The 27652-nt window shown below is 42.3% G+C and overlaps 1 protein-coding gene across 1 annotated transcript in view; it reads right to left on the reverse strand.

Moving 5' to 3' along the window:
* Window positions 1–22765, reverse strand: part of Ttc28 (tetratricopeptide repeat domain 28) — a 348362-nt gene extending 325597 nt beyond the window's left edge. Inside the window, exon 1 of the mRNA XM_042667697.1 lies at window positions 22446–22765. Coding sequence (XP_042523631.1) covers window positions 22446–22472 — 27 coding nt within the window. The 5' untranslated portion in view covers window positions 22473–22765. The remainder of the gene's footprint in view (window positions 1–22445) is intronic.
* Window positions 22766–27652: the final 4887 nt, after the last annotated feature.

A 27652-nucleotide genomic window follows, 5' to 3' on the forward strand; every position in this document is an offset into this window, starting at 1 on the left:
GGAGAACAAGAATCTACTATTTGATTGCATAAAGGTAAAGACATCTCTCGAGAGTAGGACAACTCCAAATCTTCCCAATGTGTTGGATAAATCTCTAGGAGAGAGTATACAGACCTCTTCTAAACTTTTTTTTAAACGATTAATATTTTTCTTTCACAGAGAATCCTGTGGAGATTCTTTAGGGACTGCATACCTAATTTTAACAAATTTCAAGAATAAATGAATTAATGTAAGCCTCACTCAAAAGCCCTACTAAGCTGGGAGCTGGGAGCTCACGCCTATAATCCTAGCTACTCAGGAGGCTGACATCTGAGGATTGCGGTTCAAAGCCAGCCCAGGCAGCAATGCAGCAATGTCTGTAAGACTCTTATCTCCAGTTAACCACCAGAAAGCCAGAAGTGGCACTGTGGCTCAAGTGGTAGAGCGCTGCCTTGAGCTGAAGAGCTCAGGGACAGCACCCAGGCCCAGAGTTCAAGCCCCATGACCAACAAAAAAAAAAAGGGAGGGGGGCAGAACAGCGGATCGCCAGGAACAGAGAAACCTACCAGCCGGGAGTCTCCAGGAGGATCCCACCCCACCCATCACTCTCCACCGGAGCGGAGAGGCTCCATCCCGCCAAAGCCGCCCGGCACCAGCAGCGCCACAAAGGGACCTGTCCGCAGACCACCTGCCCAATCGCGATCGCAACGACCCGGCGGGGGGCCGCCCAACCCAGCCCGCAACCACCCCAACTGAACTCGGACTGCAACAACAACTGACGGACTGCAACAACAACTGACGACCTACAGGGTGAGTACCCATCAGGGGACAGGGAATCCATCAAGGGAGACCAGAGCTGGAGGGAATCCCCAGACCCTGACCTAGACTCCCTACCCCAACACCCGGACCACAGGACCCACTAAAACTGGGAACTGTTCGAGAGCTCCACCAGCCGGTGGAGCACACTCTGCTGGCCAGGCCAGAGCAAGAGCGACCCTGGAAGGGAGCTTAAATGCTCAAGCCAGGAACAGTGCCCCTGGGTCAAGACTACCAACAGTAGAAGAAATTTGAACTGTGTCCTCCAGGCTGCATAACCAAGGTGGTATACACATTAGCACAGGCCTAACGAGCGCGCTCCAGGCTGGGGCCGGAACCAGGCCAGGGGACCGGCGCCTGAACAAAGCAAAAAGGGTCAGAAGTGGGGCTGTGGCTCAAATGGTAGGGTGCCAGCCCTGAGCTGAAGAGCTGAGGGACAGCACCCAAACCTAGAGTTCAAGCCCACAACCAGCCCAAAACAAACAAACAAAAACACATCAGGAGCCCATAGCAGACTCCAGTATTTGGGAGAGTGCATCCAGAGCATCTGATCTTCCCAAGAGCACCCGCAAGAGCAAACACAAGCAGTCTAGGCTGCTCAACCCTTCCAAAGGCGGGAATTGCTACAGCAGAGAGCTGAGAATCCTAAGTGAATAGCAGCTGGAAATAGGCTCCCAACAGAATCCAGATCAGGCACAGACTCTCTCTACCAATACAGAATCAGCAACCAAGCAAAGACAGACACACCAAAACAAGATTGAAGAGCAGTCTCCTGAACCCCCATGCGAAAATCACAGAGAAAAATCACAAGGTTTACCACTACCCAGGACAGCAAGCTCACCTCAAAAGCCAGCAGCCACGCAGGGGAGAGCCCCAGTGGGAGCAAAGCAGGAATGGAAGACAAAAACTACATCCAAGGGTTGCTGGAGGCAATGACTCAAGAAATAAAGCGAGAAATGGATCAGAAATTGAAAGAGCACAAGGATGAACTATCAAAAGATATACAGGATATCAAACAAAAATTGGATGCAAAAATAGAAGCTGCACAAACCTCAGTAAGAAGTGAGATAAACGCCAAATTAGAGGTAATGCATACTGATATCACCTCATTGAGAGGTGAGATCAGTACTCTGAGAACCAACATTGAATCCATAAAGGGATCCATTTCCACCATGCAAACCACAATAGAAGCCACGGTCAACAGAGTGAATGAAATGGAAGGTAGAGTGTCAGATACAGAAGACAGAATACACCAACTGGACCAAAAAGTGACAGATATGGAAAAATCACTCAAATTAAACCAAAGGGAAATTCAAGAGCAAGCAGATAATGCTAAAAAATTTAACCTTCGCATAATCGGAGTGGACGAAGGTGAGGAATTCCAGAGCAAGGGAATGCAACACCTATTTAACAAGATAGTCAATGAAAATTTTCCCCACCTCAAAAACGACCATCTTAACTACATCACAAAAGCTTATCGAACACCCAACAAGCAAGATCCCAGGAGAAACACTTCTAGGCACATAATAGTAACAATGATGGATCTGAATAATAAGGAAACAATCCTGCATGCAGCAAAAATGAAGAAGGAGCTATACTACAACGGGAAAAAAATTAGAATCACTGCAGATCTCTCCACACAAACAATGAATGCAAGAAAAGCCTGGGAAAGCACCATACGAGCCCTGAGAGCCAATAACTGCCAACCCAGACTGATATACCCGGCAAAGCTAGCATTCACATTCGATGGAGAACTGAAAACTTTTAATAGCAAAGAAAAACTAAATGAATACATAAACATTAAGCCAGCATTACAAAGAATTCTAAGAGGGGGGACACAACCTGAAGAAAGCAACCAGGAACTGGGACCTGCCCCAAACAGGCATTACTCAAAGTCTAACTGAGCAAGCACAGGAGGAAAGGAAAGAAGAAAAACTTAGGAAAACGGAATGGCAGGGACAACAATGCATCTCTCTATACTTTCTCTTAATATAAATGGGCTGAATTCGCCAATTAAAAGAAAACGAACTGAGGACTGGATCAGAAAACAAGACCCATCCATCTGTTGCCTTCAGGAGACCCACCTCTCAGCCAAACATACAAACAAACTCAGAGTGAAGGGGTGGAAAAGGATCTACCAATCAAATTCCCCCAATAAGAAAGCAGGTGTAGCTATCCTGATATCTGACAAAATAAACTTTTCATTAAAATCAGTACAGAAAGACAAGGACGGACACTACATATTAATAAAGGGAACAATCCAAGAGGAGGATATAACCATCATCAACTTATATGCCCCAAATATCGGTGCACCCAGATATGTTAAACAAATGCTCTCAAACTTACAGAATAAAATAGATCCCAATACGATAATACTAGGAGACTTTAACACGCCACTCTCACCAAAGGACAGGTCTACCAACCAGAGGATTGGCAAAGAAGCTACCGAATTAAGTGAGGCCATACTTCAAGCGGAATTAACTGACATCTACCGAGTATTTCACCCTAAAACAACACAGTACACATTCTTCTCAGCAGCTCATGGAACTTTCTCCAAAATAGACCATATCATAGTTCATTCAAGGAACTTAAGCAAATACAAAGGGATCGACATAATCCCCTGTATCCTATCTGACCACAGTGGAATCAAGCTAGCTCTCAATAACAAAGCATACCGCAGAAATTTCTCTAATACATGGAAATTGAACAGCACACTCCTTAACAAGGCCTGGGTAACAGAAGAGATCAGAGAAGAAATAAAGCAGTTCCTAGAACTCAATGAAAATGAAAACACCTCACAAAGAAACTTGTGGGACACAGCAAAAGCAGTCCTGAGGGGCAAATTTATTGCCCTCAGTGCCCACATCAAGAGAATGGAGACAGACCAAGTAAATAATCTCATGTTGCAACTAAAACAGCTAGAAAAACAGGAAAAAATGGGACCTAAAGCTACTAGACGAAGCCAGATAACCAAATTGAGAGCAGAGATTAACCAATTAGAAAATCAGAAAACCATAACCAAAATAAACCAAACAAAAAGCTGGTTCTTTGAAAAAATAAACAAAATTGATGGCCCGTTGGCAAGATTAATTAAAAAAAGAAGAGAGGAAACCCATATTAATAGGATTAGGGATGCCACGGGAAACATCACAACACGTACCCAAGATATCCAAACAATTCTAACAGACTACTTTCAAAAGCTATACTCTCTAAAGGAAGAAAATCTGGCGGAAATGGATGCATTTTTAGAGAAATACAAGTTACCCAAACTGAGCAAAGAAGAAGTTAACCAATTAAATAAGCCAATATCCTATAATGAGATACAGGAAGCTATCAAAAGTCTTCCAACAAAAAAAAGCCCAGGACCAGATGGATTCACAGCAGAATTCTATAAGACCTTTAAAGAAGAACTAATACCCATACTCCTCAAGCTCTTCAGAGAAACAGAGAAGGAGGGAGCTATCCCAAACTCATTCTACGAAGCCAATATCACACTCATCCCCAAACCAGGCAAAGACCCAACCAAAAAGGAGAATTACAGGCCAATCTCCTTGATGAACACAGATGCAAAGATCCTTAACAAGATTCTAGCTAACAGAATCCAGAAACACATAAAAAAAATAATACACTATGATCAGGTAGGCTTCATCCCAGAGACACAGGGATGGTTTAACATACGTAAGTCAATAAATGTAATCCAGCATATCAACAGAGCCAAGGTCAAGAATCACATGATTATCGCCACAGATGCAGAAAAGGCCTTTGATAAAATTCAACATTCATTCATGCTAAAAGCTCTGGAGAAAATAGGAATAGAAGGAACATTTCTAAAAACAATAAAAGCCATTTATGACAGACCAATAGCCAATATTATACTTAATGGGGAAAAGCTACAACCAATCCTCCTAAAAACAGGAACAAGGCAAGGATGTCCACTGTCTCCACTCCTCTTCAACATAGTCCTAGAACCCTTAGCCAGGGCAATAAGGCAAGAAAAAGACATTAAAGGGATCCGCATAGGGAAAGAAGAAGTGAAACTATCCCTTTTTGCAGACGACATGATACTATACCTCCACGATCCCAAAAACTCCATCCCCAAACTTTTAGAAATCATAAGTCACTTCGGCAAAATAGCAGGATACAAAATAAACCCACAAAAATCAGTTGCCTTCCTATACACTGATAACGCACAGGAAGAGAGGGAAATAAAGGGAGCAACCCCATTCACAATAACCTCCCAAAAAATAAAATATTTAGGAATTAACCTAACCAAAGATGTAAAAGAACTATTTAATGAGAACTATAAAAAGTTAAAGAAAGAAATTGCAGAAGACACTAGGAAATGGAAAGACCTCCCATGCTCCTGGATAGGCCGACTTAATATAGTAAAGATGGTGATACTTCCAAAATTAATATACAAATTCAATGCAATTCCTATTAAAATCCCAATGACGTACATCACTGAAATACAGAAAACAGTCCAAAAATTTATATGGAACAACAAAAGACCTAGAATAGCCAAAACAATTCTAGGGGATAAAGACAATATGGGAGGGCTATCCATGCCGAACTTCAAACTCTACTACAGAGCTATAATCACAAAGACAGCATGGTACTGGCACAAAAACAGACCCGAAGACCAATGGAACAGAATAGAAGATCCAGATATAAATCCACAGGCCTACAGCCAGCTGATATTCGACAAAGGAGCCAAAGACATACAATGGAAGAAACACAGCCTCTTCAACCGCTGGTGCTGGGAAAACTGGGCAGCCACATGCAGAAAACTAAAAGTGGACCCCAGCCTATCACCATGCACCAACATCAACTCAAAATGGATTAAAGACCTTAACATTAAACCTGAATCTCTGAAACTACTGCAGGACAGAGTAGGAGAGACACTTGAACTAATAGGCACAGGAAGGAACTTCCTGAACAGAGTCCCAGGGTCACAACAAGTTGGAGAGAGACTCGGCAAATGGGACTACCTTAAAATAAAAAGCTTCTGCACAGCTAAATCTATCGCAACTAAGCTAGAAAGACAACCAACTAATTGGGAAAAAATATTTACCAGTAATATATCAGACAAGGGGTTAACATCCTGTATATACAGGGAACTCAAGAAACTAATCCCTCCCAAACCTAACAAACCAATTACTAAATGGGCAAGGGAACTAAAGAGGGACTTCTCAAATGAAGAAATAAAAATGGCAAAGAAACACATGAGGAAATGTTCATCATCCCTGGTGGTGAAGGAAATGCAAATAAAGACAACCCTGAGATACCACCTTACCCCAGTCAGAATGTCCCACATCCACAAATCAGCCAACGACAAATGCTGGAGGGGATGTGGAGAAAGAGGAACCCTATTACACTGCTGGTGGGAATGTACACTTATACAACCACTTTGGAAAGCAGTCTGGAGGGTCCTTAGAAAGCTAAAGATTGACCTCCCTTACGACCCAGTCATACCACTTCTAGGCATCTACCCTGAACAACAGGAACCAATATACAAGGACACGTGCACCTCCATGTTTATTGCAGCACTGTTCGCAATAGCTAGGATATGGAAACAACCTAGGTGCCCCACCACAGATGAATGGATCCAAAAATTGTGGTATCTATACACAATGGAATATTATGCAGCCATTAGAAATGACAAAATAATGGCATTTGCAGGGAAATGGATGGAGCTAGAAGGAATCATGTTGAGCGAGGTAAGCCAAGAACGAAGAGACAAACGGTACATGGTCTCCCTCATAAGTGGATGCTAAATCCAAAAGGTTAGTGATACGACAAAACTAACAGGACTTAAGAAACAAAGAACTCCCGCTCATCTGGTTGAACCACTACTAAATATCCTCATGCTGCTGATCACAAATATGGTATATAACATGTGAACACTGTTATATATTACAGACTGTGGTAGACAATTTGCTCCAGGGAAGTTAGAATGAACTTGTGACTTTGAAATTATGTAATCATTTAATTACAATCAAAAAAAAAAAAAAAAAGAACCTCGGGGAAGGGAGGGAGGGAGGGGATGGTAGGGGGAAAACAATGGAGGGGGTAACAATGTTCAAGAGGAAGTGTACTCATAACCTCACTCATGTAACTGTAACCCTCTGTATAGTAGCTTTACAATAAAAAAAAAAAAAAAAAAAAAAATTATGGACAATAAAAAAAAAAAAAAAAAAAAAAAAAAAAGGGAGGGGGAGAGGGTGGCCTTACTAATTAAACTGCTGAGAATAAAAACACTAAGCCAGTTGGACACCAATAGCTCATGCCTATAATCCTAGCTGCTCAGGAGGCTGAGATCTGAGGATCACAGTTCAAAGCCAGCCAGGGCAGAAAAGTCTGTCATTCTTATCTCCAATTAACGATTAAAAAACCAGAGGTGGTGCTGTTGCACAAAGTAGTAGAGCACTAGCCTTGAGCAGAAAAAAATCTCAGCGACAGAGTCCAGACCCTGAGTTCAAGCTCTACAACCAAAAAAAAAAAAAAAAAAAAGCCATCAGAAAAAAGTTATAATAGCCTGCAGACTAGACACTGAGCATTCCCCCATCCAAAAATCTGCAATCTAAACTCCAAAATTGAAGTTTCAAAATTGAGCACAGATAGGATGCCACAAGGAGAAAAGTGACCTAAGTGCTAAGGCACTGCCAAAAAGCAGGTGCTCTCAAGGTGTTGTATGAAATTACTTTCAGGCTGGATGTACAATGTACTTGAAACAGAAGTGAATCTGTGGCCAGACTTGGACCCCATTTCTGAGCTAATTCACAATGTGTATGCAAATACTCCAAAAGCTGAAAAATCTCACATCTAAAAACACATGGTCTCAACTATTTTGGATAAAGGACATTCAATATGAATTAAGAACCCAATTGTAATTCCAGCACCAGGGGTTCAGTGTGTAATCCTAGATAATTGGTAGGCTGAGATCAGGAGATTGTGGTTCCAGGCCAGCATGGGCAGGGAAGGTTGAGTGACTCCATTGCAATGGAAAGAAGGTGGGCATTGTGGCATGGGCCTGCCATCCCAGCCATGACAGGAAACTAAAAATAGGTGAGTCACTATCCAGACACAGGCCAATAAGAAGCAAAACCCTATCTCAAAATAACCAATGCTAAAGGGGGGGGGGGGGGGGGGGAAGGGCTGGGAAGGTGGCTCAGTGGTAGAGCGCTTGTCTTAAAAGCAAGAGGCCCTGGGTTTGATTCTTCAGCACCACATAAGCAAACAGAAAAAAGCCGGAAGTGGCGCTGTGGCTCAAGTGGTAGAGTGCTAGCCTTGAGCTGAAGAGCTGAGGGACAGCGCCCAGGCCCAGAGTTCAGGCCCCATGACTGGACCCAAAAAAACAAAACAAAACAAAAAAAAAAAAAAAACAAGGGGCTGAGAAGGTGGCTCAGTGGTAGAGCGCTTGCCTTGCATGCTCAAGGCCCTGGGTTCAATTCCTCAGCACCACATAAGCAAAAAGAAAAAAGCCGGAAGTGGCGCTGTGGCTCGACTGGTAGACCGCTAGCCTTGAGCTGAAGAGCTGAGGGACAGCAACCAGGCCCAGAGTTCAGGCCCCATGACCGGACCCAAAAAAAACAAAAACCAAAAACTTCCTACTCAGATTTTCTCATCAACTTGCTATCTAACCTGTAAATTCCTTGAGAATAGAGATGATATTGTATCTGAACCTTCATCTCTAATATCTAACACTGAATAAATTATTAGGTAGCTTATAGTTAGAAAATTAGCTGGCTCTCTTAAATTCAGCAAACATTCATAAGGGTAAGCGTAAGAATCACACATTTTAAAGCAATGGAGTGACCATTAATGTCACTCAATTTTCCTACTCGTTACGATATAAATAGCCAGTAATTAGCACATTGTAGAATGAATCCATATTAAAGCAATTGTGCAACCTATTCACCTAAGTTTGACTAATGTATATACCTTCATAGGAGTGGACCCTTTGGGGAAGAGCCCCTGCATCATCTGAGCTTCTGTGCCTCAACAGCTCTGCCTCACCACCCTAGCTGAAAGCATGACTTCCAGTTCCTCCCAAGAAGTAACACCGTAACACAATTTTCCTCTTGGACCTTGAACACACGAAGTGTGGAGGTGCTCACCGAAAAATAAAATCCCACAGCTTTTTAAAAACAACTCCAGCAGCTCCAATGCCTAAAATCATCTATTCTTGCAGACAGTTGTACCCTAACAAAGAGTTGACTTTCTATATTTAGCATCTGAGTCACCTGTCTAGATATATGTCCATCATTTTTTTCATTGTTCTTCCCAGTTAATTATATTCTACCATAAACCCGTTCTTCCCCTTCTCTGTCTTATCCTATATATACAGGATACCTTTCCCAAATGGTATAATTAAATAACTGAAAAAATAGTCAGAATTCTAGCTTCATAAAAATGCCCAGAGACCCTGCATTCCTTTTAAGCCACAGCAATTACCCATCAGCCTAAAGGCCTTCTCAATTTTAAAGTCTACTGGGAATAGCATGACAGGAGAATACTCCAAACATGAGTTAAAGACTCTTTTCACTATGCAGATTATAACTTCTTTGTTGGGTTATTCTCCTAGAAGTGATGTATCATTCTCTTAGGATGGGTGTTTAAAGTTCTCTCCAACAAGGACTCTGGAATATTATTTTTTTAAGTGAAGGTTGCTTTTAACCGAAATTCAAATAGAAGTGTGAATTAAAGGGGTAATTTCAGATGTAGTGAAAAGCTGTAATGTCCATTCAGAGTAATGAAGGCACACGGCATTAATCTCCTAAAAAGATTCAAATGCGATGAGTAGAGCAATTCTATTTCTTAGTGGGAACAAATTAAGATGATTTCCCTTACAGAAATTGCCATAATTACAAGTAATTATCTTGTACTCTCTAAATTTACCACTATAGCACATTCTGCAAATATCATTCCCTTCAAATACTTTATTTGGAAATACAGGAGAGATTGTTGCTTTGTGAATTGTGCTACAGAGCTCAAACTGATCATCAGGACTGCATAATCTGTATAGTAAAGAGATGGCATTCTGAAGTTGGAAGAGCTTAGAATTCAAAATTTATGATATTGCCCTCATCAGGTAACTAATACTGCCCAGAGGAGTGCAGGCAAAATGAGAATGGCAAATGTTCAAAGACAGACTTGCATCGAATGTGGGTTTACGCAGGAAACAATGGGAAAATCACTCTCATACGCATGGGGCAATCATGGAAACATGTAAACAGCTGCTGCAGTATTTATAAAGTCCTTGCTGGGCCAAATAAAATCCCATCGTTTGCAGCCTACTCAGTTTTTCATTTTGCTTTAATATGAGAATGTGGGAAAAACCAGTTACTCACTGGGCATTAGGAGAAGAGGCATGTGGAAAACTAATGTCACCATCTTTGGGGCCAATTACAATCTGAATTTCAACTGGCATTTGAGGTTTATTCTCTAGCCAAATTGGGATTCCTTACCATTGTAAATGACATACCCAAAGCTTGCCTTTGCCTACATTATTTTCACTGCCCCATCTCTGCCTAGTAAAAATCATATGACTCCTCAAGTTGAGTTGAATGCTATTGCACCATGAAGATTCTTAGTCAAGTCATTCCTACCCACAAAAACTCCAAATCCGTCCTCTTCTTCCACCCAGCTCAGCCTTCTCCTTTCATTCGTTCCCCTGAGAATACCCTTTCTGCATCTCTGGCAACACTTGGTATATCTCATCTCATATTTCAAATATGTATACACTTATGACATCCTTTTTTTCTAGATTGTAAGTTGAAAATGTATTTCATTCATATATGCATCTCCTGCAATGCTAGCGTTAATATTATAATCAGTTAAAACAAATGTTATCCATTTAAAACATTCCCCATCAACACCAATGGTGCCCACCTAGAATCCTAGCTACTCGGGAGGCTGAGATCTGGAGGATCCTGGTTTGAGGCCAACCTAAGTAGAAAAGTCCAAGAGACTCCATCTCCAATTAACCAGCAAAAATTTATGCTAGAGGCATTGTTCAAATGGTAGAGCAGCAGCCAAGCAAACACAAAGCCCTGAGTTCAAACACTAGTACTAAAAAAATCCTACTTAGAAACATATTATTGAGAAGACAAAATGGCTACAGAGCATAAATAAATACTTGGTTTTACTAAATAAAAACTGCATTTTTATATTAGTGTTTAAAAACAATTATAACTCAACATATATATGAACTAAGAAAACATGAGGAGATGGGTAGAGTTAGAGAAAAAGAGAGAGAAAGCACAATGGAGGGAACAATGCAAGGGATGATATTGATCAGACACATTGTATGCATAAATAGATAAGTTGAATTGAAACCTCTTTGTACAACTATTTCAAGGTAATTTTACTTTAAAAGTCTATAATGAGATTATAAACTCTGTACAGTCTATTAGTCTCCCCTGGCTTATTTGGTAAGTATAATTTTTTCCAGCAGTGAGGATTAATCCAGGGTCTCATATATGTTAGTCAAGCGCTCCACTACTGGGATGAATACCCCCAACTCAGGGCAGTGTAAATATTAAGTATACCTAAACAAGTGTTTACACAGTCAATCACTTGTCATTTATAATCCTACCTTTAAATGATATGTAAGGTTAAAATTTTTTACTTAATTTTAAACCAAAAAAAGAAATATGCTGTTTCCCCATATTTTCATCCTATTTTATCATTATTTAGGCATCAGCACTACATTCTATAGATTTAAAATACCTTAAAAATTAGCTTTTCCAGGCACCAATGGCTTATGCCTGTGATCCTAGGCAGTCAGAAAGCTGAGCTCTAAGGATCACTGTTTAAAGCCAGCCCAATTAAATAAATCAGTGAAACATCTCCAATTAACCAGCAAAAAGCTGCAAGTGGAGCAGTGGTTCGTGTGGTAAAGCAAAACTCATAAGTAAAAAAGCCAAATAAGCGCACAAGTCCCTGAGTTAAAGCCCCAGTATTGGGAAAAAAAATAGCTCTAAGAGTTTACCTTCTACTGATTTATTCTTAGTCCAGTTTGAGGTAATGAAAATACATATCACAGGTTCACTTTTAGAAATAAAGTCACAGAGTTCTGCTCAAATCAACATGGGTAATTTGCACACAGTTACAGTTATTTATGGGAAACATTGGTTCCATAATAGCCCAGTTATTCTAAATTGTTTGTTTCATAAACACTATAAACAAGATAGCATTTTTATGGTTCATTAAAATTTCTTGAGAGCCACAGCTAACGTCAGACATAATTAGAACAATGGCAATATTTTCAGATAATGAGTTACTCATCAATGAGGTCTTTTTCATGTTTGTCTAAACTGACAGACATTGTTTACTTGTCACAAAGGTTATTCTGCCTTTACTTAAAGGGTCATCTATAGTCCCACCCCCACTTACTCAGTCCTTTGGCATTACGTCCACTGGCCTAATGATAGTCTTGAAGTTATGAAGTGTGAGAAGTTTGTGGTAAACATCCTCTCTCTCCCTTTCTCTCCCTCTCTCTCTCACACACACTCTCTTTCTCTATTCCTGAATGCCTTCTTGTCCTGTCCACAGCATGCAACTCCTTCCCACTTAATGTTGTTAAAGTTATTTGCTTACTTATTTATGTACTTACTGGCCTTCTGAGACAGAATTTTGCTATGTAACCCAGGCAGACCTGGAACTCATGATTCTCCTCCCTTCTCTTTGTTAAGTTTTGGGATACATGCCAGGATTACAGGTGTGCACCTCCAGGCCTAGTTTAATTATTTAGTAATAATGGGTTCCTTGATCATTTCTTCCCAAAGTCGGTCATGTACACTCCCTAGGCTATGCAACTCTACCTTCCACATAAACACTAACCTAAGTTCCCTCTGCAATGGGTTTTGTTGCTGTTAAGATTTTTCTGGTTTGGTTTGAGACAGAGTCCTACTATATGCCCAAAATCCTAGCTCAAATGATACTTCTGCCTCAGTTTCCAGAGTAGCTGCGAGTATAGGCACATATTACTATACCCAATATTACCATATTTCTGTTGTTATTTGTGTATTAGAATAAGGTAATGTTAAAATGCCAAGCCAGATACATGAAAACAAATTCATACAGGGGAATAATATGATTTATCATATCATTCAAAATGTTTTGGTTCCAGGCTGGGAATATGGCTTAGCAGTGGAGTGCTTGCCTAGCATGCATGAAGCCCCAGGTTCAATTCCTCAGTACCACATACACAGAAAAGGCCAGAAGTGGGGCTGTAGCTCAAGTGGTAGGAGCCTAGCCTTGAGCACAGAGAAGCTCAATGTCCAGCCCCTGATTTCAAGCCGCAGAACTGGCAAAAAAAAAAATTCTAGTTCCTACACTGATGCATTCTCAAATGTATCTAACCCTTGGTAATTAATGATGTAATAAATAATAGTTCACTCATAGAAAGATCACTACCTAGAACACAGCCTAAAACCAAAAAGAATAAAAAGTTCACTCATAGAAAGATCACTACCTCCACTACCTAGAACACAGCCTAAAACCAAAAAGAATAAAAAGAGAACAAATGCAAACTCTTTCTTTAAAACTGGGCACTTTGTTTTCATTTGGTTTTGTTGTTTGGGGCAGTACTGAGGATTCAGCCCCAAGTATCAGGCATGTGAAGTGCTGTACCACTTGTGCCATACCACTGACTAAAACTGGGCCTTCTTAAATTTCAAATCATCTGAATAGATTTAATTAGTGATACAATTAGGTGTGAGTGGCTAGTCAGCTTTTTAAAAGCATTGTTCCAAATGAAGCAGCGATACTCACCAGACACTATGATGAAAATGAACTATACAATTTGTGGATAGGGATGGAAGGGAAAAACAGGAAGAGAATGAGGGAAGGGGTGACATTGTCCTAAAAGAAATGTACTCTTTACCTATCTTATATAACTGTAACCCTTCTGAATATCACCTTTATAATAACTATTTAAAAATTTAAATAAATTAAAGAAAATCCTTGGCTGGGAATGTGGTTTAGTGGTACAATGCTTGCTTAGCCTGCATAAAGCCCTAGGTTCAACTCTTCAGTACCACATAAACAGAAAAAACTGGAAATGGTGCTATGGCTCAAATTGTAGAGTGCTAGCTTTGTGCAAAAAAAAAAAAATTGAAGCTCAGAGACAGTGTGTAGGCCCTGAGTTCAAGCCCCAGGATGGGCAAAAACTAAAATAAAATAAATAAAAATAAAAGTGTTGGTTCCAAATCGTTTAAATAGGGATACAGGTGGACCAATTGCAACAATGAGATGTACAAGTCGTTATGTCCAAAACGAACTTTACAACTTTGGTGGGGGGGGCGGGGAGATTGGGTGGGAGGGGGTGAGGGGGAGGATGGGAAGAGATGGGAAGGGGAAACAAAGGAGGAGGCTACAATGCTTGATAAGAAATGTACTCATTATCTTGCCCATGTAATTGTACCCCCTCTGTACAGTATTTTCACAATTTAAAAAAAAAGTGTTGGTTCCTGGTGGGCACTGGTAGCTTACTCCTGTAATCCTACCTACTCAGGAGGCTAAGATCTGAGGATTGCAGTTCAAAGCCAGCCCAAGCAGGAAAGGCCATGAGACTCTTATCTCCAATTAACCTCCAGAAAACTAGAAGTGGCCCTGTGGTTCAAGTGGTAGAACACTCCCCTTGAGCTGAAGAGCTAAGGGACAGGGCCCAGGCCCAGAAAAAAAAAGACAAAAAAAAAAGTGTTGGTTCCCTGAACTGTTTGTATTTCTTTAATGAATTGAGCACTGGTGAATCTATACAACAGCAACATAACTTTGAACAACACAAGTGCAAACTGTACAAATAAGGTATAAAATTATGTAGAAAGAAGTAAAACATCAATGTGAGCTATTTGGTATAAGAACAAATCATTCTACAAAGAATAAATCATTCTTTAAAAGCTCCTGTTGGGTCAGTGTGTCTTAGAAGAATCATTCACATTTGTGGTCACAATCCTGGGTCGTCCAGAGAGGCTTAAAGTGTGTTTAGCACCTTAAGTTTAAGAAAACATAAAGTATGAAATATATTTTAGAAAATTTCACACTAAAACTGGTTGAAACTTTTAAGATTGTCAATTAATGAATCTCATTTGAGTTACCAGGTAATTCACAAGAACACCACAGATAAAAATCAGTGTGGCAATTTTCCATGGACATCATAGTAATCCTGTAAATATGTGTATGTGTGTGTGCATGTGCGTATTCTAGTTGTGTTCATATGGACAAATAAAATTTCAAAATGCAGAACAATAACTGTCAGAACAATAAACTAATATAATGGACAGACAGATATAAAGGACAATGAAGATTCTCAATTATTAAAAAAGTTAGTGTTCAGTCTATTTTCAAATATTTCAACTAAATATTTTGTATCTTTATTTTCCCTAAAATGTTGGATAAATCAGGCGCCAGCAGCTCATGCCTGTAATCTTAGCTACTCAGGAAGCTGAGATCTGAGGATAGAGTTTCAAAGTCAGCTTGGGCAGAAAAGTCTGTGAAACTCATCACTAATTAATTATCAAAAAGCTGGAACTGGAGGTATGGCTAGAATGATAGTCTTGAGCACAAAAGCTCAGAGATAGTGCCCAGGCCTTGAATTCAAGCACCAGTACCAGCATGCATGCACGCACGCACGCACGCACACATGCACACACGCACACACGAGCACACTCGCGCGCGCGCGCGCACACACACACACACACACACACACTGAACAAATCAGATTATGTAGTTACTTATCAGTGAATCTCTACTGTAATCTTTGTTACAATATGTAACCATAGCAAAGTGGTCCCAGGGTGTGTAACAAATTTTCCCAGTGGATTTCTTCCTTCCCTGCTTTCCATATCTATGGTCTATGTCTACTGCATGTCTGAGAGAGAATATCCAGACAGAACGTGTTCCCATGATGACCTCTGGCTCCCTCTTCCATTGGGCTTCTGTTCCAAATGGTAACTGCTCCACACCACGTATGCCTTAATATTGAGCTTCGCCTGGCTCAGTCCCCCAACGTACTGTAAATTTGAAATATTACCTCCCGCAAAGGAAATGATGCTGGAAATATGGGGGCATTTACGAGTGGACATTGGCTGACATAATCAGACATATGCTAGAGAAATCTCACTCTCTAATAATCCAAACTGAGAGATCCCTCCCAGCACAGGAGCTTATGTGCAGCTGACAGCCCATCAAACTTCTTTCATGAGCATTTTCTAGAAAAAAATGTAAGTCCAGGGACACCATTTCCTATTTTTTTTTCTTAAACTGTATGCAAAAAAGCACAGAATGTTCAAAATAACAAAGACAAAACAATCTAATGGCATGCTCTAAAGGACAGCATACTCTGCAAGGAGAATATAGTCAAAGGATTAGTCATGTGAGCATGTGAGAACTCCTAGGGACAGAAATCTGAAAACGGGCAGGGGACTAACAAGAAAGTTCAGGACAAAAGCTTCATATAAATCTAAAAATGTCAGCTAAATGATATAATTTTTATAGCTTTCAATAAAACTACATGGTTTTAGCACATCAATAGAAGCAGAGTCTTAAGCTGAGCCACACATGGTTATTAATGATATAATGAATTCACTGTGGAGGCTGGAGCTGACAGGACCAACCAGGACTTCAGCTTTCTCTCACCTCCTTCCACTGTGTTTTCACAGCATGTCATCACGGTGACTGACTAGCAAAGTGAAGGTGGCTGCTGGCACCCTTTCTTGAAGTTGGGCCAATTAAACCCTACAGCCTCTCACCCTGGCAATGTTTACTGGCTAGTCCTGAACTGTAAAGGTGCCAGCCCAGATTTCCTAATCACCAGCTCCATCCACTTCTTATCAAGTCCATCAACTATCCCCAGCCTCTCCAATGTTCCTGGAAGTAGTCTTCTATAGATGACTAATCCTGTGAAATTTCCAGAATGAAGAATGGGGCTGAAAGGAATCAAGGCTAGCTTTGTGGTGTTTACAGTCATGGCACTGCTGTCCTGGATGACCAGTGTGAGATGTGTCACTAAAGGACTTTTTGCCCTTCTTTGAAAATTGAGGCTAACTTCACATAACATAAATTGATCATCTTAAAGTTTACAATTCACATAACATTACACATACAATTCACTTCACATAACATAAATTAATCATCTTAAAGTTTACAATTCAGAAAGATTTAGTACATTTGCAATGTTATGTAACTACCACTTCATGTCTGTGGCTTTATTTTTAATAGTTGCATAACTCAGTACTTCCCTATCTTCTATTCAATATTCTAGAAAGCTAAGGTAGGGATAGAGATAAAATTTGCTAGGAAAAGTTCCCAACAATGGACTCATTAAAGGATATAGCCAACTGCTTGAAGATTACTGGGCGTCTCATCCATTCATTCACTCAGCTCCTCTCCTGTGTTGGTACTCTCAAAATCTAAATTACTACAGACAGATAAACTGACAGCTACAATGCAGAGCTAGGATTGTGACCAATACAACTACAGTCAAAGGAGGGTTTGGCCAACTTTGTCTAGCAACAGAAGAACAGCTGATGGGATTGAGTGAGAAGGAGAAGTCTGACTCCATGGTTAAGACAGGACAGCCCCAAGAGCACAATGAATTAAGAATAGTAAGTGTTCAGGCAGAGGGTAGAAACCTAGTGGGCCATATCCAGCTATATTGTAGGGCACCATCATGCTATGAGGAAAAGCATAGTAAGTGTGTTTTTCTCAAGCCAGGCACTCTTGTAAGCATTTTTATATCTTCAAAGTCATACTAAAAGCTGGATATGTCTGTTTTTCTGAAATTTCTCGACTAGCTTCAGAGTCCATTTTCCTCACCACTATACAATCTAAACTACAGCTGCCTTTTGCAATTTTCTTCTCTTTAATAAAATGAATTGCTGAAGCCAGACCTTTCATGATGGAAGCTACAATATGCAAATGCACTGGAGGTGAGTGAATGCCAGTGTGAACAATGGGTGGGCATCACTAAGAAACCCCATAGCTGCTGAGCAAGGGACAAACTTCACCTTTTTCCCCTAGAGCATCTTTGACCCTGCAGAGCCCAGGATGAGCTTGGCCCACTCTGCAGACCTCTACTAGACCATGGAGAGACAGGGAAGGGCTCTAGCAAGGTCAGGAACATGAGCAGATCTGTGCTGTTTAAACAATTACTTGGAACGAATAAGAAGGTAAAAGCTGAGGAAAAAAAGAGAGCAAAGAAAGGAAAACCATTAGGATGCCATTTGCAATAGATCCAGCAAGTGATAATGAGGCGCTAAACTACCACAGTGGGGAGTCAGATGTGAAAGATTAAATGACTTGCCCAAGGACAAGAGTCAAAGGAGCTGTCAGAACCAAAAAATCAGGTCTCCAGGTTACACTGACCTCCGAACTGTATACAGGATGGATCTACAGACATACTGATAGCATGAAATTTCTAAGATGTCTATATTAACTATATCCACAATGCTTATTTTCATGTCTGAGTCTATGCCATTAAATAAACTGTAGCCTACAATGAATAATATAGCAACATCAGCTGCAGAGCATTCAGGAAAGGAACCAGTTTAGGATAGCTATATTAAAAGTTGAGACTTAGCCTTATTATCCAGAAAAATAATACTTCATCAGAGAGCAAGTAGAGAGATTTGAAATACACTCTTTCATAAAAGTAATAAGCTATTTCCAAACACAAATTTGCAGGACATAATCCTTACAAGTAAGCTTCCAAACAAGCTTTTCAAATGAAACTCCATTAGAGAAGACATTTAAGAAGCCAGATTCACACTTTCTTAACATGACAAATATTACAAGATAAATACATCATATGATTCTCAAATGACATAATTAATGTAGCTTATGTGACATATTCCTATTAATGATCTTTTATTTTGTGTGAACAGTAAAATAACATCAGATAAGCAATGAAAAAAATCCCATCAGCGGCAGCCTTCCAGAAGGTTTAGACTGCAGTCTTATTTACACAGCATTATCTGATACTAATCCCTGGATTTTAAAGAGCAGAAATCTCTTCAGAATTGTAAACAAACATGTTCCTGTGAGATGAGCACTTTAATTACTATCATTTCTGCAAATACAAGATAAAAAAAAATAATGTAATGCAGGATAGCTTTGAAGGTGAAAACCTGGGAAAGCATATTTAGCCAGTTGGATTAGGTTACTGGAATAAAAGGATTGGTTCACAACACCAGAGCAGGAGGCCTATGGAGCCTGGTGTCTTAATCAGGTCTTTCAGGGAGATTTTGTGGAAAGTGGCTCCCTGATGTTGCCTGCAAACAAAATTAGAAGTGAGACACAAATATTCTGGTTTTCTTTAATAATTCACTACTGCTCAGTACCTGTGAATCAACTGAAATATAAGTCTAAAACCACCAGTTGTAATTATTTACTTTTATATGAAATATTTATTGAGCAACTGTATTACCTTGGTACCAGAAAAGAGGAGATTACTGTTCTTGAATATAAGGAGCTAGAAATATAATGAAGAGGCTAGATACAGAAATGAAGAGATTAGAGTTATTTGCATAAGAAGGGGGGGGAAGAGTCCAATCAATAAAGCAACTCTCTGCCTATGTGGCTAGACTTTAAGTGCTCTATGAATTCAGAAGTAGCTAAAAATCACTGTGTTTCTTTAAGAGGTATATATATATATATATATATATGCCTGCCAGGGGTGAAGGGACAGCATCTTAGTGATGGTACCTCAAATTAGGGGAGCAAATCTCTTGCTGAATATCCAGTATTGACTTCTCTACTGTGTCTTCCTTAGAAAGGTTCCCAGGCATAACAGCAAAGAACACAAGGTCTGAGCACAAGACCTGGCCCAATCCTAGTTCTGATCCTGCCATGCTGTATGACTTGGAGGTAAGTCACTTCATCACTCTAAATCTCAGTTTCCTTATCTCTAAGTTGCAAGTTAAAACTCTCCACTTCGGTGGGTAAGAATTACACGAAAGCATAATAAAGACTAAGTGGAGATGTCTACAATAGAGCAGATGCCTAATAAATGTTACCTGCATATAAATATTCTTACCATGATGAGATCAGCACAAGTACTTAGAATCTTGCTTTTTTTTATTTATTGAGGCATAGCTGGCTATAGACAAAGCTTTTCACATCTAGTGGGAACAATTTGAAGCATTTGGAAATAAACATATACCTGTGAATTTTTTCAGAATACTTAGCATGGCTCTTGGAGATAGACCCACTGTGCTTGGAAGACTGGGTCCTAAGTTCCTCACTGATGGTGGGGATGTGATCTGATGAATCATGTTCTGATGGCTACTGGATGAAAAAGTATCCTAACCTCATAGAATATTCCAGACTCATATTTTAAAAGCCTATGTTGGGTTTTTAGTTTAGCCCACCAAGAAGAGAAGAAGAGCAAAGAACTCCCCTTCAGCCATGTACCCCACCGCATGCTCAGTCAGGAACAAAGAAATCTGGAATCTAATCACTGTGTTGTAGTGAACCCAAACTGGTAGTGGCCTACAGGACACCATGACAGCAAGCTACTAACCAATCTAATGCTGAAGCCCAGCTGCAGACAAAACACTGCTAGCGGCAGTATTCTGTAGACGATCTTCCTACTGTTGTTAAAATCACATCAGTGCAGTATCACTTTTCATCTGGAGTGTAAATGGTTTTCATGAAACAGTTTGGTAAAACACATGGCATGTGACTGTACCACTACAAACGTGTTAGCAGACCTAGCCAGAAGCCATGGAATGGTGTGCTCATGTGAGCATTCTGGCAAGAGCCAGAAAATAACCCCAATCTTTGTGAAGACTTATGGGTGCTTCACTGGCATGGGAGTGGTATCAAGCCCTTTCCCAGGGTTGCTTCCATATCCAATGCAGAAGGAGCAAAAATTGTTCTCAAGCTACCACCAAACAATTGTGCTGAATCTGATGGCTCAGCTTATTTTTTCAATCTTCTATGAACTCTGCAAAATTATATCTGGGTCCTCATAACATGATGATTTGAGATTATGAGCACAGTGAATAAACACAACCTTCTGCTATAGCAATTTAAGCATCACAGAGTGCGTAAATGCCACAGAGTGAATCCTAACACTTGAAACACAATCTTCCAGAGTCCAAAAATCCACCTGACTGCCAAGAATAATACTTCCGTGGTTCAAGCAATACCAGCACCCAGAGGGGCCTCCACCAACACAACCACATGAGTTACTGCATATTGGGTAAAATAGAAAAAGCAGACATTTATAAATGTACAATTTGCAGACATCTTTAAACTTCTCATAAATATTCAATTTACAAGTACAGGAGAAATGGAGGACTTGAAAAATATGCATCTGTTTAAATTGCTTAATTGTAACGGTTTCTTCGGTGGCTTTTCCTCGTCCCAACTCTGTTTTATGGGGGACTTGGGGTGGGGAATCCATGGCTCTCTCAGCCTCACTGGAAGAAGCCCTATGAGAACATCTGAGAGAGTGTGGCTTCGGGATGAGGCGGGAAACACAATGTCACAGGACAAAATCATATCGATTAGGCACCAAGAAAAACCTTTCAGTTCACCAGGCTATCGGGAAGCAGTCTGCAGATGAAACAAATGCACTGAACCTTCTCCAGCACTTCGCACACGATGTCTACTTCAGTTCTTATGTAAAACTCGGCATCGCACATCACGGCACAAAGAAAGAGTCGGTTTCGCTAGCTCAAGTAAAACAGCACACGGCTGCTAACCCAGACAGGTCGCGCTGGGGAGGGGCACAGCACTCGAGTCCGCCCGTTTCCCTTCAGAAGAATGTCAATAAAAACCGGGGCCAGAGGAGGTACAGGGAGGGGGTGGGGAAGTTCCTCCGCGAAGCCAACCACTGGGTTCCCCCAACGTTAGCAGCAGTCAGACAACTTAGCCAAAGCCAGCCCCGGCCAAAGGTAGGGCTGCCAACAACTTGCTGAAAGCTGTCCTTCCCCCAGCACACACCCCCAGGGTAGGGACCGGCCCCACATTTAGGAACGTTATTCGGGGACCAATGGCAGTGTATTTTGATAGAACCACTGGATTTTTTTCCCCTTGAGTTCTCAACAAAGGAGCCATATTAGGAAATAATCTGGAAAAGAGCGAAGTGCCCCCGGCCACGCTGATGCCCACGCGGCGCTGGCTGGCGCAAGACGCCCCCGCCCCCCGCACAAAGGCCGAGCCCGCGGGCGGGTCCGGGCGGGCGGCCCCGGGCACCGCGGCGCGAGGCCGGCCCAGCGCCGGTGCCCGAGCGGGGCGGTTGCGCTGGGGCTGCTCGCCCCCCAGCGGGGCCCTGGGGAAGCGGCGGCCGGGGCCTGTTAACCCCTTGGGGACAGAGGTGCGACGACACCCACCTGCGGGGCCGCCGAGTGGGTCAGGGACCCCAGAGATGGGGCGCCCCGGCCGCGCCCCCGGCCCGGGAGCCCCGGGAGCGGCGGGCTGGCTGTGGGCGAAGCTGGCTGCACCCCCAGCCCGCAGCCTCCGACGAGCGAGCGGCGCCCGGGCTGTCACTGGGTCCGCGCGCCCGAGGGAACTCGGGCGGGGGCGGGGGCGCACTTGGCAACTCGCCCTACGGGGCCCCGCCGGTCCCCGGGGCCCGGACCCGGGCGGCGACGCGGGACAAGGGGCCACCGAGAGCCGGACTCCGAACCGACACTCACCTTCTTCCGGGGCTGCCATTTCATCATATTTGTGCCGCCGGGGCGAGGAGCATCAAGGCGCCGGCTGGGGGCTCGGGGCGGACGCGGGGCAGCGGCGGCCGCCAGTCCTGCCGCCTCCCCGCCCCTATGGCTTCCCCATGTCCCCGGGAGGGGAGCGAGCCCGCCGTCCAGTCTTCCCGCCGCCGGCCGCGCAGAGGGAGCGTCCCCGAGCCCGGGCTAGGACGCCCCGGCAGCCGCCCGCGGGCTCCGGCCGCGGGGCATTTTTCCCTCGCTGGCGCCCACAGGAGGAACCTGGAGTCCACGGCAGAGGGTCCCAGAGCTGTCTGTCCGTCCGTTCCTCTGGGGGTCTCGGAGCTGGTCGGCCGTCTGTCCGTCCGTCCGCCCGCAGACCCTCTCTCAGAGCAGAGCCTGAGACCGAGACCCAGAGCGCACGCGGCCAGGGAAACCCAGCCGGGCTCCGGCCCTCCGAGCCCCGCTCGGCGAATTCTCCTCTTCTCAAAAGAGATTAGACAGGCAGTCAAACCCTCGCGAGCTGCCTGGAGCAACTGCCAACATTCTGAGTGGATTTCTCGTTTGTAAAATTTAGCAAAGGAAATTCCAAAAATCAGTAATCAGAGCTTCTTTACGCTGTTTTCTCTTTCCTTCTTGGATAACTTGGGAGAAAGGATCTGCCCTTCCCGAAATGCCTATGTTCCCTGAGCACTGTAAATAGGAAAACTTGGTTTGTGTGTTTAGATTTTTTTCTTTTAATTCCCAAGAACCTTAGTGGGGAAAGGCTGGAAGGAAATCCTGCAAGAACCCAACTCCACAGCTCAGTCTGCACTAATGACTTCCTTCCCTTCAGTGCGAGCTGGGCCTGCCCGGCTCCAGCCACACAGAGCACACAGCTTCTGGGTCTTAGTGCCACGACTTCTGATCTGCTCCACCGCAGACAGGAAAGCTGCAATTCCAGAGACACCCAAGGAGACAGTCAGAAGTCATCCACAAAGTCATCATGAAACCTTCTCAAAAGACATATGGAGATCTGTGCAAGAAATGGGGGAAAGAAATAGACTCTAGGCCAAAAAGGTTACCAAAACATATGATTTGCCGCGCCAGTGGCTCACACCTGTAATCCTAGCTACTCAGGAGGCTGAGATCTGAGGATCACGGTTCAAAGCCAGCCCAGGCAGCAGAGTCCCCGTGAGACTCATCTCCAATTAGCCACCAGAAGGCTGGAAGTGGTTCTGTGGCTCAAGTGGTAGAGCGCTCGCCTTGAGCTGAAGAGCTCAGAAACAGCACCCAGGCCCAGAGTTCAAACCCACGATCAAAAAAAAAAACAAACTGATTTGAAGAAAAGATTATGGTATCTAACGAGATAAAGAATTTTAATCAAGAATTTTGTGCCCAATGCATTTAACTATAAATTTTATTTGCTTCTTCAAACTTAGTGCTTGCTGGCTACCTTGCTCAGGCTGTTCTTGGACTTGTGGGCTCAAGCTCTCCTCCCATCTCAGCCTCCTAAGTAGCTGGAACTACAGGCACCTATCATCATGTCTAGTTAGTGCTAATTTTATACTATAAAAATAATACTATAGGGCTGGGAAGGTAGCTCAGCGGTAGAGTGCATGCCTTGCAAGCATGAGGCCCTGGGTTCGATTCCTCAGCACCACATAAACAGAAAAAGCCGGAAGTGGCGCTGTGGCTCCAGTGGTAGAGCACTAGCCTTGAGCTGAAGAGCTGAGGGACAGCGCCCAGACCCAGAGTTCAGGCCCCATGACTGGCAAAAAAAAAAAAAATAATACTATAGGCCTTGCACTGGTAGGTAGCTCATGCCTATAATCCATGCTACTTAGGTGGTAAGATCTGTGGGTAGAGGTTCAAAGCCAGCCAGGGTTTTTTATCCAGAAATGGAACTGTGGCTCTAGTGGTAGAAGGCCAGCCTGGAGCACAAAAGTCTTGAATTCAAGTCCTGGAACCAGTGGATGTGCGCACATACACGCATACGCATACACATACACATACACCACACACACACACACACACACACACACACACACACACACACACTTAAATGCTGTGGACACTGAGTTCCATTTATCTTGTGTGGCATGATCCCATCTTATAGAAGATTAGTCTACAAATACTGTGCAATTCTATTGGTTATCATCCAACAAGTCTATCAATTCCCAATCCAATTTGAAGCTGTTGGTAGCTGGAAATATGTAATGTAATCTACTAGAATATTAATTGATGTACCCACATTGTTTACCTATCTCACAGTTCTGTGTTCATTTTCAGAATTGACTGATATGGAGAATTATATTTAGATTGAACACTAACTATACCACATAATTAAAACACAATTCCAGGCAACCCTCAGTACCCATGAAGGATTACTTTGTCCATTTTCCAGATGAGACCACTGAGGTTACTTGCTCAACCAAGACACAGAGAACACATGGGACTGGGGTGACGTGACCCCAGAGCCTCTGCTGTATCTTCAATGAGCAACATGGCTACATGCCAACCTTAGTAAGCCTATTAAATACAACCACTTAAGTAGCTACTGTTTGCAGTCCCTTTTTTAGGCACAAGAGCTTTCAGAGGCTGTCTTGTTCTAACTTCAGGTAGCAATCACAAAGAACTTTGGCACTCTCTTGTGTGTATACTGACATGCCCAAGTTATGATAGACAAGTTCACATACAAATCCTACTAGCATCAAGTTTAACAAATTCCAAAACAACAAATTCCAAAGCCATCAATCTATCCTAACATGAGCAACTCTTCCTAGCGGCCCTTTTCCTGTCCATATACCATTATTCTTCCAGGATCACAAACTAAAACCTTTAACATCATTATTCATATCTATCAGCAAGTCTTCTCACGTCTTTCCTAGACATCAAATTCCTCCTGCTGACATCTGAAAACAGAGCCTCACAAAGCACAGGATAAAGAAGAAAGAGACTAAGCCCCTAAGCTAGGGGAGGTTACAAGAAGTTAGGAAAGAAGTCCTCTGAGAAGACAACCAGGCACTTACTGCCTTAGCCAGAGGAGCAACTGATAAATTATGTCAGCTGGTGTTCTAGGAGTTAGGAGGAGAAACCATAAACAGGCATGGCTGAGACAGACTTCACAAAGGAACTTGAGGTGAAAGTTCTGAGGTGATACAACCTATTCTGGAACCACAAGCCAGGGGGTGAGAAGTGGTTGTGCTGCTTTCAGGATCTGGATCCTTCTACCCTTCAGAAATCACAGTTTGCCCTTCCACTCCCTCACTAAGCCCCTGCCATCACTGCCTCACTGTCCCTTGAATATGTGTGTCCTCTGCCTGGATCTTTCCCCATGTACCTTCTTGCCTCCTCCCTTGGTTCCTGCAGGGCTCTGTTCAAATACTGTATTAGAAATCTGTCTCTCACAATTCCTCCTAAAATATAGCCCATATCTTCTATCCCCCCCTACCCTGCTCCATTTCCTTTCATAGCTCTACACACTTCTGTTTCTTTGTTTTATAAATTGTCTGTTCATCCCACAAGAACATAAATTCTAAGTGAGGGAGGACTTTATTAAAACACCTACACCCAGTGACCAAAGCCTGACATGCAGGCAACCAATAAATATTTGTTAAATGTATCAGTGAGAGAAAGAGAAAAGATAGGACAGTGTGAGCAAAGAAGCATATAGAAGATGCATTCAAAATACAAAATATTGACCTGACTAAAATATAAGACCTGATCTGAGGATACAGCTCAACCCTCAGCACTGCTGATCTAAATTAATAAATTTAATTAAAAGGCTTTAAGAATAAAAATTTTAGAGACAGAAACTTTGTCTTATCACCTTTGTACCTAGAACAGTAGCTAGGACTGAAAAGGTACTTGGTGTTTATGGGCTAAAAGCACAAATGTTGGGGAAAAGCAAGAAGAACAATAAAGAAAAGAAATTCTATTCTATTTCATAGGATGTAGAGGCTACTTGGGCTGTGGATACTGAAACCAGAGGATGGAAATATAGGCAAAGGAATTTGGATGTTATCTTATAGAAGGAAAATATATAAGGGTATTAACAATAAGAAAGGAGCACAGTCAAGCAATATTTTAAATTTTTGTTTACTTTGTTTTGAGACAAAGTCTATGTTGTCCAGACTGATCTTAAACTCCTAGGATTAAGGGATCCCCTCCTACTTCAGCTTCCCAAATAACTAGGGCTACAGGCATGTGTCACTGAGCCCAGCCTGAAGCAGCAATTCAAGTGACAAGTGCTTCTTCTACAAATAAACCATTGCCTGAGTGATAGCAGTTGCAGCTGCTTTTGGAGTCAAAGGAAAAGTTTCTACCTTGCCCCTAAAATTCTGAGAAAAGCAATGCAGTGACATGAATAAATGTAAAAGGTCTATGACAAAAGGAAGAACCATGAGGACTGTGAGATATAGAAATCATATAATAGGGGCAGCCACTACCTACCTCCAATGAGTTGATGAAATGTAGAACTACCAGAATCCATCAGTGTCAGCTCCTCTAAACTCAAGAGAAACTACAAATTTCATTTCTAACTATTTGCACAAACTTTTTTTTTTGTCGGTTATGGGGCTTGAACTCTGGGCCTGGGTGCTGTCCCTCAGCTCTTCAGCTCAAGGCGAGCGCTCTACCACTTAAGCCACGATCCTCAGATCTTAGCCTTACAGGTGTGAGCCACCGGTTCCTGGCTAGCACAAACATTTGAAAGCATCATAAGAGACCAACCAAAACATAGCTGTATGACTAAATTCCATCTGCAGGTCCTAAAGTGTGACTGCTGTCTTAACCACTCAAGGTCTTTCACATGTAAATGAAGTGACCAGTTCCCAAACTGTAGGCCAGTTTTCCCTGTAAGTATGGTGGAAGCCTTAGGCTTACCAGGCTTGCTCTGTGAACTGAAGAGCCATCTCTTGGCTCAGGTACAGCTGGACTTAACGGCATTATTTAAATTGGGAGCAGAGTTAGGGGTCAGAGAACATGGGCTATATCAGGGGAGGGGACAGCCATACATTTGTCTTTCTGTAGAAAGACAGAATCCATCTAAAATTACAAAGTGATACAAGGCTAGTTTTCTGGTTTTAAGGATATTTCTTATGGATCACTTGTAATCTAATGGCCCTTCTTCCCCTGCTGTCTGGTGAATATTTCAGCTTTCCTTTTGTAGAGAACCATGAGCTAGAAGACTTTAAATAGCAACACCATCTTAAATC

Source organism: Dipodomys spectabilis, unplaced genomic scaffold, assembly GCF_019054845.1.
Source record: "Dipodomys spectabilis isolate Male_0828 unplaced genomic scaffold, ASM1905484v1 ptg000416l, whole genome shotgun sequence".
In the NCBI taxonomy this organism is placed as follows: domain Eukaryota; kingdom Metazoa; phylum Chordata; class Mammalia; order Rodentia; family Heteromyidae; genus Dipodomys; species Dipodomys spectabilis.